Genomic DNA, 14,968 nt, shown 5'->3' with positions numbered 1-14,968 from the left:
CTTTTTTAGTGAAAAATGAATGAAGAAGAAGAGGACTTACAGGACATCATGAACAACAAATAAATCCAGGATATCACGGACGTGTAGGAAACCCAGGACATGAAGGACGTCCAGGAGATCCAGGCTATTAAGGACATCGAGGAGATCGAAAACAGGACATCAAGGACATCCAGAAGGAGATCCAGGGGATTAAGGACGTCGAGGACATCGGAGACAACATATAGGACATCAATGCCAGAGACGAATCGCTATTATCCGGAAGTGGCTGCCAAGATAGCGGCCTATCTCGGCAGCCACTTCCGGATACCTGTCACAAACATATACATACGTGCATGCACACGAACGCACGCACACACACGAGCAGACATACACACACACACACATGCCTATTCACATGCGCGAGCGCACGCTCCCAAGCATATACATGAGCGCACATACTCACACGCGCTCACACACACACATGCTCACATGTACACGCACACACGCACACACACAGACATGTAAAAACACAAACATGTTTTGATGCGCGCGCCCACGCTCACACGCACATATATGACCGCACATCCATACATACACGCACGCACACACTCGCACACATGCACATGCGCACTCATACACACACCCACACATACGTACACAGGCGCGCGTGTAAACAGACATACACGCACATGTACACATACGCACGCACACATACGCGAGTGCACATACTCACACAACCGCACACGTAGACACATATGCACAAATGTATACGTAATACACACGCGCGTACACAGGGCTATTATACATCGTTCCTTATATGTAGTATACGTGTGTATAAACGGACAGGGGAAAAGTCAGTGGGGCCAATGTGTGGATTGTAAGTGACTGATGCAGGGAAGAGAAACGAAGTTGCAATATATAATTTTCCGGATGTAAACAATGAAGGTATGCTTTCTGCAATTTCAAGTTATTGGAGTCGTTAAGTATAATTATTCAACAACTCCAAGAACTTTTGTTTTCATCATGGAAGGTTAGGTACTGCAAGCCTGTTCGTTTCTCTCCCCTGCATCCGTCACTAACAGTTTGTACGTTGGCCGCATTGATTTCCATCCCGTACGTTTACGTATGCGTATTATGCATACCGAACGATGTGGAATGGCCCACACAGACATATACGCCCATGCACACATGTCGCGCGCACATACACAAGCACACTGTGGATTAGGCCTATACCTTGTTGAAATTTAATAGAATATTTTAAATAATTCAGTTTAATACATTTCTTTTTTGCACCCTTTTCGTTAGTTTCTTTAATTAAATTATAATTAAGATTTCATTTAAAATAAATAATTTCAGTAAGGCAAGGGATACCACATAAAAAAAACGCGCCTATCTATTTGCCTCACGGGTGGTGTGGAAAAGATAGAATAACACTTTAAAGCACACTTTGTATATTACAGTTTTGGTTATGTTTGTATAGAATTGTATCAACTTCAAATGCTATGCTCATTATAAAATTACCCCAAAATAGTGCTTGAAAGTGTTAATGTTAACAAATCACATTATACATATCTATTTAAAATTGTAATTACAAAATTCATATTTATTAAAATGAAGTTGTTTGTAGCTCTGTAAAAGAAGAATAGAATGATAAGTCTCGATGACTAATTTTTATAGTAATATCTTTCGTTTGTTGATTATATTAGTGAGAAATTGTGTACGACACGACCAATACCTTATTTAAGCTACTAATACAAATATTCCGTAAAATATACATTATTAAAATATACATTGTTGTAAATGAATAAAAATAATCCATTAAATTATAAACTTACGTTACTTTTACTTGTCTCATTTTTTCCTCTGTTCCTTTCCCCTTCCATTATTATTATTATCATAGAAACATTTTTTGTACTCATGTACTACCATTTAAAATTTCAGTATTAATAAATTTTACTTAAACGTTAACTTAAATTAATTTTTGGATTTTTCAAGCGAGATAAAAAAAATTTAATATGTATTTCAATTTTCATAAATAGCACATTTCCGTCTTGAATCATTAATTATACAAAATTGATAAATTAAGATATATAAAATAAATTGAAAGCTTAAAAATGATTTTGAATTAAGCTTAGCAATACAGTGATGAAAAAAATGAAAATAAAAAATAGGTATTTAGGGCGTCTAGAAAGTCAAATCGAGTACAATTGAAAACTTTTAAGAGGTTGTCATTTCACGTGATTTGATTGTGCAATATTTATTACTGTGGTTATCTAGTAAATAAATAAAATTTAATAAATGTGTACTCATTTATCACTAGTTACCTACTAGCTTGTTACCGACTCGCTTCTAAACTCAATTTTTTCTGTGTGACACGCTCTTAAATTAAGAAACTCCATAAGTGTATGATCTTCATTCTAAAACAAATTTTTTAATAAAACGCAATGCGAAACGTGTAAGTAGCGCCCTCTATGAATGTTTGTAATAATTATTATAATAAAATATATTTTCTGCACAATAAAATATGTTTTGTGCACAATAAAATATATTTTGTGCATAATCAAAAAAACTGTTGTGCACGATAATTTTATTATGTGCACAACAAATATACTAAATAGAAAAGTGTGCACAAAGATCTTGAACAGAATTGTTTACTTCAATTATTGGTTCTGTGCACAATATTTTGTGTACAATATACGAACTTACAATATCTAATTAAAGTTATGTGCATAATAAATTGGTTTGTACTTTGTGCACAATACTTCATTCGAATAATTTACATTCTGCACGATCCTTTGTATACAATATAATACATTGACAGTTTAGTGTTGATATTATGTGCATAATAATTATATTTTAGTTTTTTAATTCAACTTAAAATAGTGTGCACAATTAAAAATGTATTGTGCATAAAATTTAAGTCATTAATTTCTATGCACAATCATTAAGTGCATATCCTTATGTGCATGATAAACAACATGTCATTAATTCTAGCTTACCTGCTGATCTTTAATGCTTGACCTTTTCAAAACTGATTTCACTACATTCACTAAAGTATATATAATGAGAATATATGTAGAAACTTTTGTAAGTTACAAACATTTGACAATTCTTTAAAAAATTTCGTAAATTTTTAAGAAGAAATAAGAATCATAATACAGAGATACATCAGATTTGTGAGAATAGAGCCATAACTTATAGTTGCCAACATTTTACCTTGTTAAAGATTTTTTTCAAACTCATTTCAGACCTGTTTAATAAGTTTAACCAAACTTCTAAAGAAATAGCTTTGACGCAAACGACGTGTCAAGAAAATGCTACTGCAACGCGGTTGTTTACCGTGATTCCAGCGTGACTATGTAGTTAAATATTGTTACTGTATATTTGGCAAGCAGCAACAGCGTGGTATGGGCTTTCGTCAGGTGTCACGGGTATGCAAAGCTTGAGACTGCTCAGGCTTCCCGCACTGCCGATCTCCATCGATTGTCTGACGCTCCGCCCGGCAGCTGCTGCAGCTCTTGCTCGAGCACGGACACGCGGACTTCTTCAGCTTAGTTTTAAGCGCAAAGTGTCGCCTGCTGAACGTAGAAGCGGCTCCGCGACCGTCGTTGCTGCACTCCCTAGCCGTGGCCAATTATGCTGTACCGATGATATGTGCAGAGGCCTGATCGAGTTGGCGTCGCAACAAACGTATGAGGTCTCGGATGAAGAGTATATATTTACCGCTTAAAGCGCTGTTTCCTCTGCCCTTGTGTATCGAGTTTTCATGTCGCAGTCAGCATATTCTGGAGCAATTGACCAGTATCCAATTTTCAGTCCAACGATGTGAGCCAAAGGTTCCGAGACGTTCCCAGTTGATATAGAGCACGCTGCTGTGTTTACTCTGTACCAAACATTCACACGTCGTGTATGATATATTTACGCGAGAGCTTGCATCGCGTCATAGCTAGCGCTCTCGGCGCTTATTAGACACATTATAATTCTTGTCGAGCGGTACACTATCGGAAGCACGAGGGCTTTTCAGCAAACGTATAACCACGCACACAGACTGATTTAAGAGAGTTCGATTATATAGTGAGTCTTTATACCCGTACACCGATAAGCTTCGATACACCGCACTGTTTTAGGCTATGTTTTATGTTTACATCGTTACACGAGTCCCGATGCACGCTGCTGCCGCGTAAGTCTCTTTCAGCTGCATATAGTCACACACTGATCCACGATCACAAATGTCAACTTCTAGCTTAGAAAATCTAATCCTCGTCTCTCACATATTCTTTATGATAATGCTTAGGTGACCTTACTCAACAACTTCTTGCTTTTTATATGTGTGAATAGAAACAGCTTACTAACCTTATAACCTATTATCATGACATATCTTGTATTGTACTAAAAAACATGAGAATCGCACATGACCAAAATTTTAAGAAATCATCGCAAATTAATTTTTGATCATAATTATTTTGTTAAAAGAGAAATTCTTGAAGCAAAATATTATGATCATTAGAAATTTTTCATTAAAATCTTTAAGATACATTACCCAAACATAAGCATCTAAGACATATCAGACGAGAATTCATTGGAGCTAATAAAACGCATTTAGGTTATTTAGGAAGTTCAAAGTATAATAGGGTCGCGCTGCTCGCCGACGGCACAGTTTATGAAAACTTATACTTGCCATCGGGGCGCTACCGCGCCCCTTGATAACAACAACAGAAGCAGCAAAAAATTGAAGTAGTCCACTAATGGTTCTTTCTTCAGGGAAATTGATTCTTTTTCCAAAGTAATTATGGAAAATACTCAAATTTACTATACTGTACTCTTGTTACTGAACAATTTCGTTCAATGTTTCTTGACTTTCGGTTAATTTGGCTCCAAAATGTAAAATTGAACGATCAGATAGATTTAACGTTTACAATCAAACTGAACAACATAAACAAAAACCAACTATATATATCATAAAGTATAGAAATAAACAATGCTACGTATAAAAATAGAACATTTGAAAGAACTATCAAAAAACAGCTATAGGCGTTAATAAAATCGTAAAGTGCAGACATTCCTTGGCATGGCTTCAAAGCGAAACAGGCCAAACCAAAGGCAGAGAGAGAGAGAGAGAGAGAGAGAGAGAGAGAGAGAGAGAGAGAGAGAGAGAGAGAACACGCAACGTATTTGGTAGAAAGGTTAGTTAAATGAATACTCTGAGGTTAATATAAAAATGTATATTGAGTACCACAGTAGTAGTCGGCAACAGCCTCGTAAAACACGTCCGCTCACATCGGAGTCTTGTAGTCGAGAGAGAGTACGGTACAGTATCGTATAGTTTGACTCTACGGAGATGAGTATACAGTATAGTATGCGCTTAGAGTATATACCCGAGACATCCAAACTATGCTCGCGTTTGCTCGAGCTTGTCTTGTTTTTGTAGATTTGGAACGGTGGTGTTCCGTTCCCAGGCTGGACCAGAGGTCAATTCGCCGACCCGACTGCTTTTTTAATGATTACCGAGGAAGTTACCCTGTTGTCCTTGAGGAGATCCTTTTTTATAGTCAGGGAGTGGATTTAAGAGTGGTTCTTTGTGGTAGATTTATAGATGAGTTTTTGAGGTCCGAACACAGTCAGGGAAGGAGCCCGGAGGAATGGTGGCACTGCTCACTTCCACTTGGAAAACGTAGCCTATATTACGTATATGGCTATTTTAGGTGAGGTTAGGTGTTACGCACTGCATTCGATTTAAATTCTTACACCCGCTTTGATGATATAGTCACAGAAACTTTGTATAATTTGGACATTCATCGAAGCCAGAATAGTCTTGGTTGATGTTAATTTGTTGTTATTTGTTTCCAGGGTTTCTATGAATTCATTTCTCAAGACTATGTACTGATTACATTCTCAGGCCAAGTGCTGTAAATCACACCATTCATGACCACAAACACATCTCATGGAATCAATAAGGTTTTTGTCAAAGAGATAGTCTGGTATACAGTTGGAGTTGGTAATGATTCTTAAGTAGATGGTGAGTTGTGCTTTACTTAGTTCATTAATTATTTTTTTGAAATTTTAGGGATGCGTGAGAGCTATTTTTTCTAGGTATTTCTGTCCTTGTTTCTAAGCTGGGTTGTGTGTTCGTTGTGCCATTTTATATCGTATAGTAGGGATTGAGATTTAAATATATGATGCCAATGAGATTTAAACAGGGTTAAGTCAGTGATTTGAAGGGCCCTTTTGGCCTCTGTGTCTGCTATTTCGTTTCCTATAATGTTTCTATGACTGGGAATCCAAGAGAAATAAACTATATTGTTTTTTCTGTTAATAAAGCTCAAATTTAGTTTGCATTCAAATTCTAATCCGGATGTTTTGCAATTGAGATTATTTAATTTTATTTTTTGTATGGCCTCTTTTGAATCCGCGTAGATAATTGATTTTTTGATATTGTTAAGTTTTATGTATCTGAGTGCTATTAGTATGGAGAAGAGTTCAGCTTCTGTGCTGGTTGATGCATTGAAAATTTTATTATGTGTCATTTTTTTAAGGTTCTCGTGATATAGTGCGGTGCCTTGAAATTCACTATTCTTGGGAAAGAAAGCATCAACATAGATGGAATCAAAATCAGGGAATTGCGGTATTGAAAATAGGTTGAGGAATGAACCCTCTTCTTGCGGATCCCTGTTGATATCCACCATGATGGGTTCCGTATATTGACATGTAAGAAGGAATTCATATGGAATTGGTAAGTCTGTTTGAATGATTCTTGTCAGGTTTGGTTCAATAGTTCTAAATCTCTCAATAACTGTTCGCATAATAGATTTAGACTTTGATTTTTTGTTATTTCTGATGGATTCTTCTAAAAGTTTTAGGTTTGACACGAGGGGATGTTTTTTAAGGCTGGAGGCTTTGTATAAGTATTTGTCGATTAGGATTTCTCGACGATGTGCAAGAGTGGTTTCTCCTGTTATATTGAGAACAAGGACATTTGCTGCAAATTTTGGTAGACTGAGGCAAACCTTTAGTCCAGAAGTGTGTACTGATTCCAGTTGTTTTAAATGAGAATTGGCTGCATTCGAGAAACATGGGTAGCCCCATTCCAAGATTGATCTCGTGAGGACCTTATATGCATTTATTAGTGTTCGAGGTTTGACGCCGAATTTTTTATTTGGAAAGGCTTTAAGAATGTTAAGAGTGTTGGTGGCCCTAGCTTTAATGTATTTTATATGAGGTAGCCATTTGAGCATGGAGTCGAAGATGACTCCTAGGAACTTGACTTGGTTCGATGGATGAATTTCAGTGTTAACTATGTTAATTGATAAATTTCTCAAATTTGTTCTTCTATTGTTGAATAGGATGAAGTTAGATTTGTGGGGAGCTATATTAAGTCGTGTGTTCTTAAGCCAGATCTTAAGCATGTTAGCACCGTTCTCTACAGCTTTAGTTGCTCTGTCAGGATTACAATCTGAGAAAATAATTGCACAGTCGTCTGCAAACTGTAAGTTACTGCATAATCCAATGTTTTGTTCTATATTTCTGACTTATATGTTAAATAGAATGGGGCTGAGAACTGATCCTTCTGGTAATCCTTTATGTGTGGTACTATCTGTAATGTGCCTTTTATTTAGGTAAAAAGAGATTTTCCTGTAATAAATTATATTTTGTATAAATGACGTTATTTTAATGATATTTTTAGTTCGACTAAGTCCCTGACTAAGGTGTTAGGGCCTACATTATCAAATGCGCCTTCAATATCGAGCATTAGGACTGCAAATACCTGTTTTTTTTATAGGGCCCGATAGGCTCTGGTTGCTAGTAGGGTTGTGCTGTCTTGTGTAGATTTTTGTTTTCTAAATTCGTACTGTGAGTTAGGGATAATGTATTCGTTTTCTATGTACCATTCGAGTCTAATTTTGATGATTCTTTCGAGAAGTTTGAGAAGATTTGGAGTTAAGGTTATAGGTCTGTATCCCTTGTTATCTGGTTTCGGAATGAGTATTGTTATGTATTCTGGTCATTGCTCAGGAAAGGCCCTCCTTTCCAATAAGTCATTGAATGTTTCTCTTATTTTTTCTTTTGTGCTGTATGGAATAGTTGAATTATTTGAATTATTTCATTTGAAATCATATCTTTACCCGGAGAAGACTTAATTTTGAGATTTGCGATAGCTGAATGAAACTCTTTAGAAGAGATGGGCTGATCCAAGTGATGGTTTGAAACTTAAACTGGCTGGGTTTGTTCGCTGGTGCATAGTTTGTCAATTGTATGTTTTATTTTAGGGTCATCATATTCAAATCGTTCAATACTCTTTGGGGAGTTAAGATAGCCCTTCAATCCTTTCATGGAGTCCCATATTGAGTTTGTGTTTGTAGTTGGGCCGAGTGTTTGTAAATAGTCTGTGGTATATTTTTTTTTGTTTGAGCTGCTAGTCTCTTAAATGATTCATTTGCTTCCTGGTATTTCCGAAGGTTTTCCGTGTTTGGGTTTTTCCTATAATCACTAGTAAGGTTTTTCCTTTTTTAGCAATATCTAAATCAGTTTCCACCAGACTGGTTTAATGTTTTTAATGAATCTTGTGCCCTTGGAATTTTTTGCTCCAGAGTCCAGGAGCGTGTCAGTAATAAGTTTAGTAATAGAATCATAAGTCTCGATAGGGTTTTATTTTGAGGGAATTAGTTTAGAGGTTTTTTCTTCTAAGTCTGTCTGGAATTTCTCCCAGTTAACCTTGTTAGTGTTTAGTTTTTTTCTGTTTGTTAGTGTGTCCGGTTTCTGATCTGAGATTGATAAGCTGATTGGGAGATGGTCACTACCCATACCATCTTCCAATACTTGCCATTCTGTTTTATGGGTTAGATTGAGGGATATGATTGTTATATCGGGAGAACCAGGTTTGTTATGAATTTTGTGTAGCGTAGCCTGAGAGGGGTCGTTTATGACCATCAAACTAGTATTTGTAATTTCCGAAACTAGGACACTTCCTATGTGTTCTTGTTTACCGGTGCTCCACATCGGGTGGTGAGCGTTGAAGTCGCCACATATTATTGAATTCTCATATTTAGAAGCACGTTCCAAGAGTTTTTTAATTACTTTAGTTTTTAATTGGATTCGGTGGTTTCTATACAGATAAAAGATATGGAATGTTTCCTTAGTGTTTCTAACTTCTGTGATTAATATTTCTAAGCCTTCAATTTCTTCGTCTAGGATTATAGTTTTATGACTTAAGTCATTTTTGACAGCTGTTAGTAAACCACCTCCGTGTGTAACCACCTCTGTGACTCTATCCTTTCTTACGCAATTAACATTTTTAAATCGCATTATATCTGAATCATTCAACCAAGTTTCCTTAAGACATATGCTATTAAATTTGTTTGAAAGTATATCTAATTCATATCTTTTTCCTCTCAGACTACGACAATTCCATTGCAAAATCCTTATATTATTGTTATCTTTTCTTTCCATTTTTGTAATTGGATAGGGGTGAGTCATCGGTTTTATTAATGTTTGTTTGGGTTAAGTGTAAACTGGGAGAATATACTGGACTTAGTTGAATAAGGGTTTGAAACTTAAAATTAAAATTTATGATCGAGCTTTTTTCTCCAATCAAGTCAGTTTTATCAATGATTGATAGTTTAAAAAATACAGTGCTTATGTCTGGTTTTCATTTATTATAAAATAAACATTTACTTAATTCTAGTTTATCACAGATATATATCTATATTTTATACTTAGTAGTAACTTCCCTTAACCTTGTATATTTTTTTTGTGAGGAATGTTCTTTTGAAATTGCTTCCGTTAGCATAAAAACCGCATTTTGAATTTTTGAGTTTTGGTCGACTAATAGTTGAATAGCATTGATAAGTGAGTCTATTTTCTGATCAGAGTTTGAATATTCAGATTTCTTTGTATTCTGACTGTGTGGGATTAGGGGCATGTGGCTATTGCTAGGGATGTTTTCAAAACATTCATCATCGTTGAATTGGACGATTGGTGATTGGGATCTTTTTCTCTTATGAGCCGTTTCGTGGAATATTTGTAAATATGCTTGCTGTGTTGGATTGAATTTTCGGTTGGATAAGGAATTTGTGTATGGTCTTTCTGTGAGCGTGTATTGTAATGATTTAGGTAGCTTGCATTGAAAAGGTTTTTCGCGTGGTTTAACGAGATATCTTTGGTGGCCATTGCGTATTTTATTTCTTTTTGTTCTAAATATATAAGACAAGATTTGTCGAGGGCTGAATGATTTCTCTTGCAATTAATGCATCTTTTAGATAGGGTGCAATTAAGTTCGCCTAGATTGTGTTCAGTGAAACATTCAGGGCATACTTGGTTTTTGCCGCAGTTCGCAGTTGCGTGACCAAATCGGAAGCATTTTTTACACTGTAGTACATTGAAGATGTACGGATAAAGTTTGACAGAAACACCGAAAAATTTTACGTTTTCTGATAAGTTGTTTCATTTGAAATAGATTTTAATCGAATTGGTGAGCACTAGGATTCCATCTGTTTGTTTGAAAATGCGCTCTATTTGAGCGTCCTTATATGCGGATTTTATAGCGATTTCAAGTTTAGATATATCGTATGTCGAGGCGATGCCGTGTACTTGTCCTATTTTAAGAATTTTAAAATTGGGTATGTAAGGAACCCAGCCATCTGGGAGATTAGGCGGCTGTTCTACGGTGTTATTCGCATCTACATAAGTGGAGAACACGATTTCGATTGTGCGCGGACCTATCTTCCTAACATTTTCAAAATCTAGTTTTGCTTTTATGAGTGTCTCGCCGAGTTTGATAGGATCAATGTTGCCTATGATTTGTTTGCTTTCACTTTGTGATTCAATGTGGATAATGTAGGGTGGTTTTAATTGTTGGCTAAATCGATTTTTCTGGAGATTCAGTAGGTTAGAGTTTTTAACGGGCTGATTTGTTTTATTCATATTGTGATTTTAAAAGTATAATTTTTGTATGCAAGTAAATGTATCTTATCTATTGACAAGAGTATTCTGGCTTCGATAAATGTCTTTTTTAATTTTAGCGGTATCACTAGAAGTGTCAGTTAGGCGTATTCAAAGCTAATGAAGAGCATGCGTTTGAATTCTCGATAGAAGCACGCACATACCTTAATGTAATTTTGCTTTTCGTTTTCAGCAAGAAAGTGTCGATAAGCAGCACCCCTGGTTTCTGTGGAACGGAGTTGGACCTCGGGATCAAGTTTTTCGATTCAGCTGTCGGGAGTCCTGGGCAGGTGTTGTCTGCTTGGCAGTCGGAGTCGGAATCCTCCGAGCTTGTCTCGTTGCACGAAATTGTTGTCAACCAGTAGATGGCGCGACGAGTACTTTTTTATGTATTACGACTGTATAAATTCACATATTACAACACGCCTCCTCAATTTTACAGTCGTGATATTTTTACATTATAATTCGATACATTTGTGTTACATGAGTTTTCAATTTCACATACAATTTGTCATCGCATTTTAGATTAATTGAATTAAGAGCATTTCAAGTGAACTTGAGTTTTACAACTGAACTTGGCGATTATTACTTCGAACTTGGGTTTTACAGTTGAACACGGCGATTATTCTTTTAAACTTGGGTTTTACAGTTGAACTTGGCGATTATTACTTGGGTTTTACAACTAAACTCAAGCTTTTGTATAAACGCTTTAAATTAGTCTTAAACCTTTTCTATTGTTTAGGAACTTTGTTTTATCCAGACTCTTTGTGAAGATGTCTGCTAGATTACATTTAGAGTCAACTTTTATAATGTCGATTGCGCCCATTTCTTTAACTTTCGTTTATATAATGATATTGCACTTCGATGTGCTTTGAGGGAGTAAAATTTCCGAATTTAGCGATCGCGATTGCTCTAAAATTATCTTTGTATATAGTTGTAGGATCATATAAATCTATATCGAAAGATTTAGTTAACAAGTTTCTTATAAACAATATTTCAGAGACTGCTTCGGATAGAGCAACGTACTCTGCAAATGTCACACATTTTGTTACAGCACCTTGTTTGTGGGTTTTTCAAAAGATAACATTTTTAAATTCGAGAGTCGGTAAGCCCCGGGAAGATTTCTGTAGTCGGAGTCAGGCGAGTCTTGGGTTGAAGCGTCACCAGTCAGGCGTTCAGTTGTCGAGGACTCTCTGGCAAGGCTGGGTGGCTGGGGAATCGGTATAAAGAAGGTGAAGTTGGCCCGGCCAATTCACTTCTTGAGGGGGGCTGTAACGGGCGGGGATAGCGCCCGTAAGAGCTAGTCGGCACGAGTGCAGGGTAGTGCGTCGTTGGCTCAGTAGTTAGAGCACGCGCCTTGAGATCTCGGGGACGTGGAGTCAAATCCTCCAGGCGCTTTAGTTTTGTGCGAATTAGTTCTCGGAAACCCGGTTATAATGGTAACGAGCGGCGAGATATTATATCCTTGCGCGCTCGTTCGTCGCGAGAAATCAGGTTAGACCGGCAGATGACGCCGTCGGACGGCTGTACCGACGGAAGACTGAGGAGAGGGAGATCGAGAGGGAACTCGAGCTCGACGAATAATTGAATCGGCAGACTTTCGCTACCAGCGCGCGCGAAAGGAGCTCATCTTCAGAACCGCGAGGAGCCCGCTAGTGGGACGGATTCGACCCGTGTCCGTAAGGGATCTACAAGGGGAGCACCGACAGGGACCTGGAGGGACGCCTTCATCGTTCGAGGGAAAACGCACTCGCACCAGCGTAAGTCTCGCGTATGTTTACCGCGGAAAATCCCGAGCGAATCGTCGCTGACCGATGCCCGTATTATATGCCGTCGCTTCGGGCGACACATTTTTTTATTCATGTTATTTATTTATAGTTGAGTTCAATATAGTTTATCATTCTGTTGTTAACATTCCCGTGTTCTTATTCATTCTGACCCCAGCTACCCAGTTCGAAGCTCACGGGAAACCATGTAGCCGGTGCAAGTCCGAACGCGAAAGCGAGATGCGGGAAGAAAGAGTGAGGGTTGCACTCTCGGAGACGCGTCGGCTATCGCGTCCGACGCATTAGAAAAACCAGTTACAGTGTGTATTTTACTTATGTTGTGTTTTGTTCTGCTTCTGACTTGCTCTGCTACCAGCACATCCTCTCAGTTGGGCGTCGGCTCAGCTTTCAAAGAAAATAGATCTCGAGTATGAATGGGCGCGTCAGGAATTAGAAGTTTAAGGATTTAACTGTGCACTAGCGGTGTTATTCGCAATCAAGTTTATTCAAAGCAACAAGATTTGGTCTAACGCTCGCTCGCAACTAACGCATTTATTGTGAAACAATTATAATTTTCCTCAGGAACGATAAACGACAACGTCAGTATTCCGATATGGTCGAAAATATTCTTTGAAAAAAGACTTTTCACGTTTAAAAATATTCTAAGTTTTTGACACACTGAAAATATTCCCGACAGAAGTTACACGTAAAAAGTTAAAGTCTGACGCGACGTACCGGACCGGATTCATGCAGAGCTTTCGCATTGCAATACTTTTCAAGAGATACTGCTTGTTTTTCACCCTCATCGTCATCTCCTCTGTGTATATATATTAGTTGGTGCGGGAAGGTAGTGCGGCCAATCAGAAGCTTAGATGCTGCATATTTCCTTATATGGTGTTTGCTTACCTGTCTATAGCTTCGTCTCTTGCTTACTCTAGACACCCTCGCAGTCACCCTTGATGTGCGTGTAGTAGCTATGAGAGGACCGCTCGACCAATAAGAAGGCTTAGACACTGCATGTCTCCTTATTTGGAGTTTACTTGCTTTTCTCTCACTCCTCTATGCAGAGTGTCTTTTCTCTTCTATTCTTTTGGCTACTGCCGTTGACTTCAAGATCTTATCTCTCTCTCACTAGACACGTGCAGGCATACCATGACCTACTCTCGTTCGCAAGCCTTTTGTCGTGTACGAGCCATAGGTCTGTGTGCGTCGTACACAGGTGGTCTGCAGGTAAGGGGTGCGTGCACACTTTGGGAATGTGGATGCCTCCCTCTTCTGTCTCTGCATGCACTCTCCTCCTTTGCTGATAGTCGCCTTCCCCTGATTCTGCATGTATGTGTATGTGTAATAGCGTCCGGATTTGATTTTTCTCTGATTCAACTGAAGTTACTCCTTACCGCGTTCTATAATCTTTAATAATTTGATTTACTTCTATTCCGATTTTGCCGTGTTTTTGTTTGTATTTTTGATAATGTTGTCTTTTCTCCTTTCTATCTTATTTAATTAATTACTCTAACTCTATTTTCTTCATCTATTTTCAATTTGGGGTTTATTTATCTTATCTTTTGCTGCATTTTAATGGGAAGGGTGTTGGTTGACCAATTTTATGATAATTGATCTTATTAATTTTTTTATTGTAAAATATTAAAATAAGAAAGAAGTGAGCATTTTTCAGATATGAATGACTTTTTCTTTGCTTCATGTGCTAATCTGACGATCTTTTTACAATTGTCTTGCAACCCCAAAATTACATAGGGAAAAAAGAAAGAAGAATTGAGTGACGTTGGAAAGTTGATAGATACATAAAAACTTTTCAATTTATATACGCTGTATACACACTTAAGGGGGCACACCTTTGAAATTAAAATCAAAATTTTTCATTAAAAATTTATAAATACTTATATAAATGAACCAAATTTTTATTACTATTCTAAGACATAATTACCTATCATACCTACGTATAGTAGGGAGTCCATAATTCACTTACCGTAGGATTCCAAAGGAACGAATGGCCCAAATGAGCTCAAACTCTAGGATATTATTTAAAAGTACATTAGTTATTGTATGAATGAGGGGTTTGGTTTACACACACACACACACACACACACACATATTCACACACATGTGTATATATACACGTATATACACACACATATATATATATATATATATATATATATATATATATATATATATATATAATGTATTGAGGGGCACTAATTAAGAGGCAAAATTTCTGGAACGGCGACGGCAAAACTTTCTTTATAATATAGAGAGATATATTTAGA

At 37.1% G+C, this 14,968-nt stretch overlaps 2 protein-coding genes across 8 annotated transcripts in view; one reads left to right on the top strand and one right to left on the bottom strand.

The window, feature by feature from the left end:
• Positions 1-3,715, top strand: part of LOC107981407 — a 33,032-nt gene extending 29,317 nt beyond the window's left edge. Inside the window, exon 9 of the mRNA XM_031928204.2 lies at positions 10-3,715. Within this exon, the coding sequence (XP_031784064.1) occupies positions 10-12 (3 nt within the window). The 3' untranslated portion in view covers positions 13-3,715. The remainder of the gene's footprint in view (positions 1-9) is intronic.
• LOC103317188 (protein spire) overlaps positions 1-14,968 on the bottom strand; it is a 598,612-nt gene that overhangs the window by 250,163 nt on the left and 333,481 nt on the right. The window lies entirely within an intron of this gene.

This window comes from Nasonia vitripennis, assembly GCF_009193385.2.
Source record: "Nasonia vitripennis strain AsymCx chromosome 4 unlocalized genomic scaffold, Nvit_psr_1.1 chr4_random0004, whole genome shotgun sequence".
NCBI classification, from domain to species: domain Eukaryota; kingdom Metazoa; phylum Arthropoda; class Insecta; order Hymenoptera; family Pteromalidae; genus Nasonia; species Nasonia vitripennis.
This window is presented reverse-complemented; position numbering and strand designations above follow the sequence as displayed.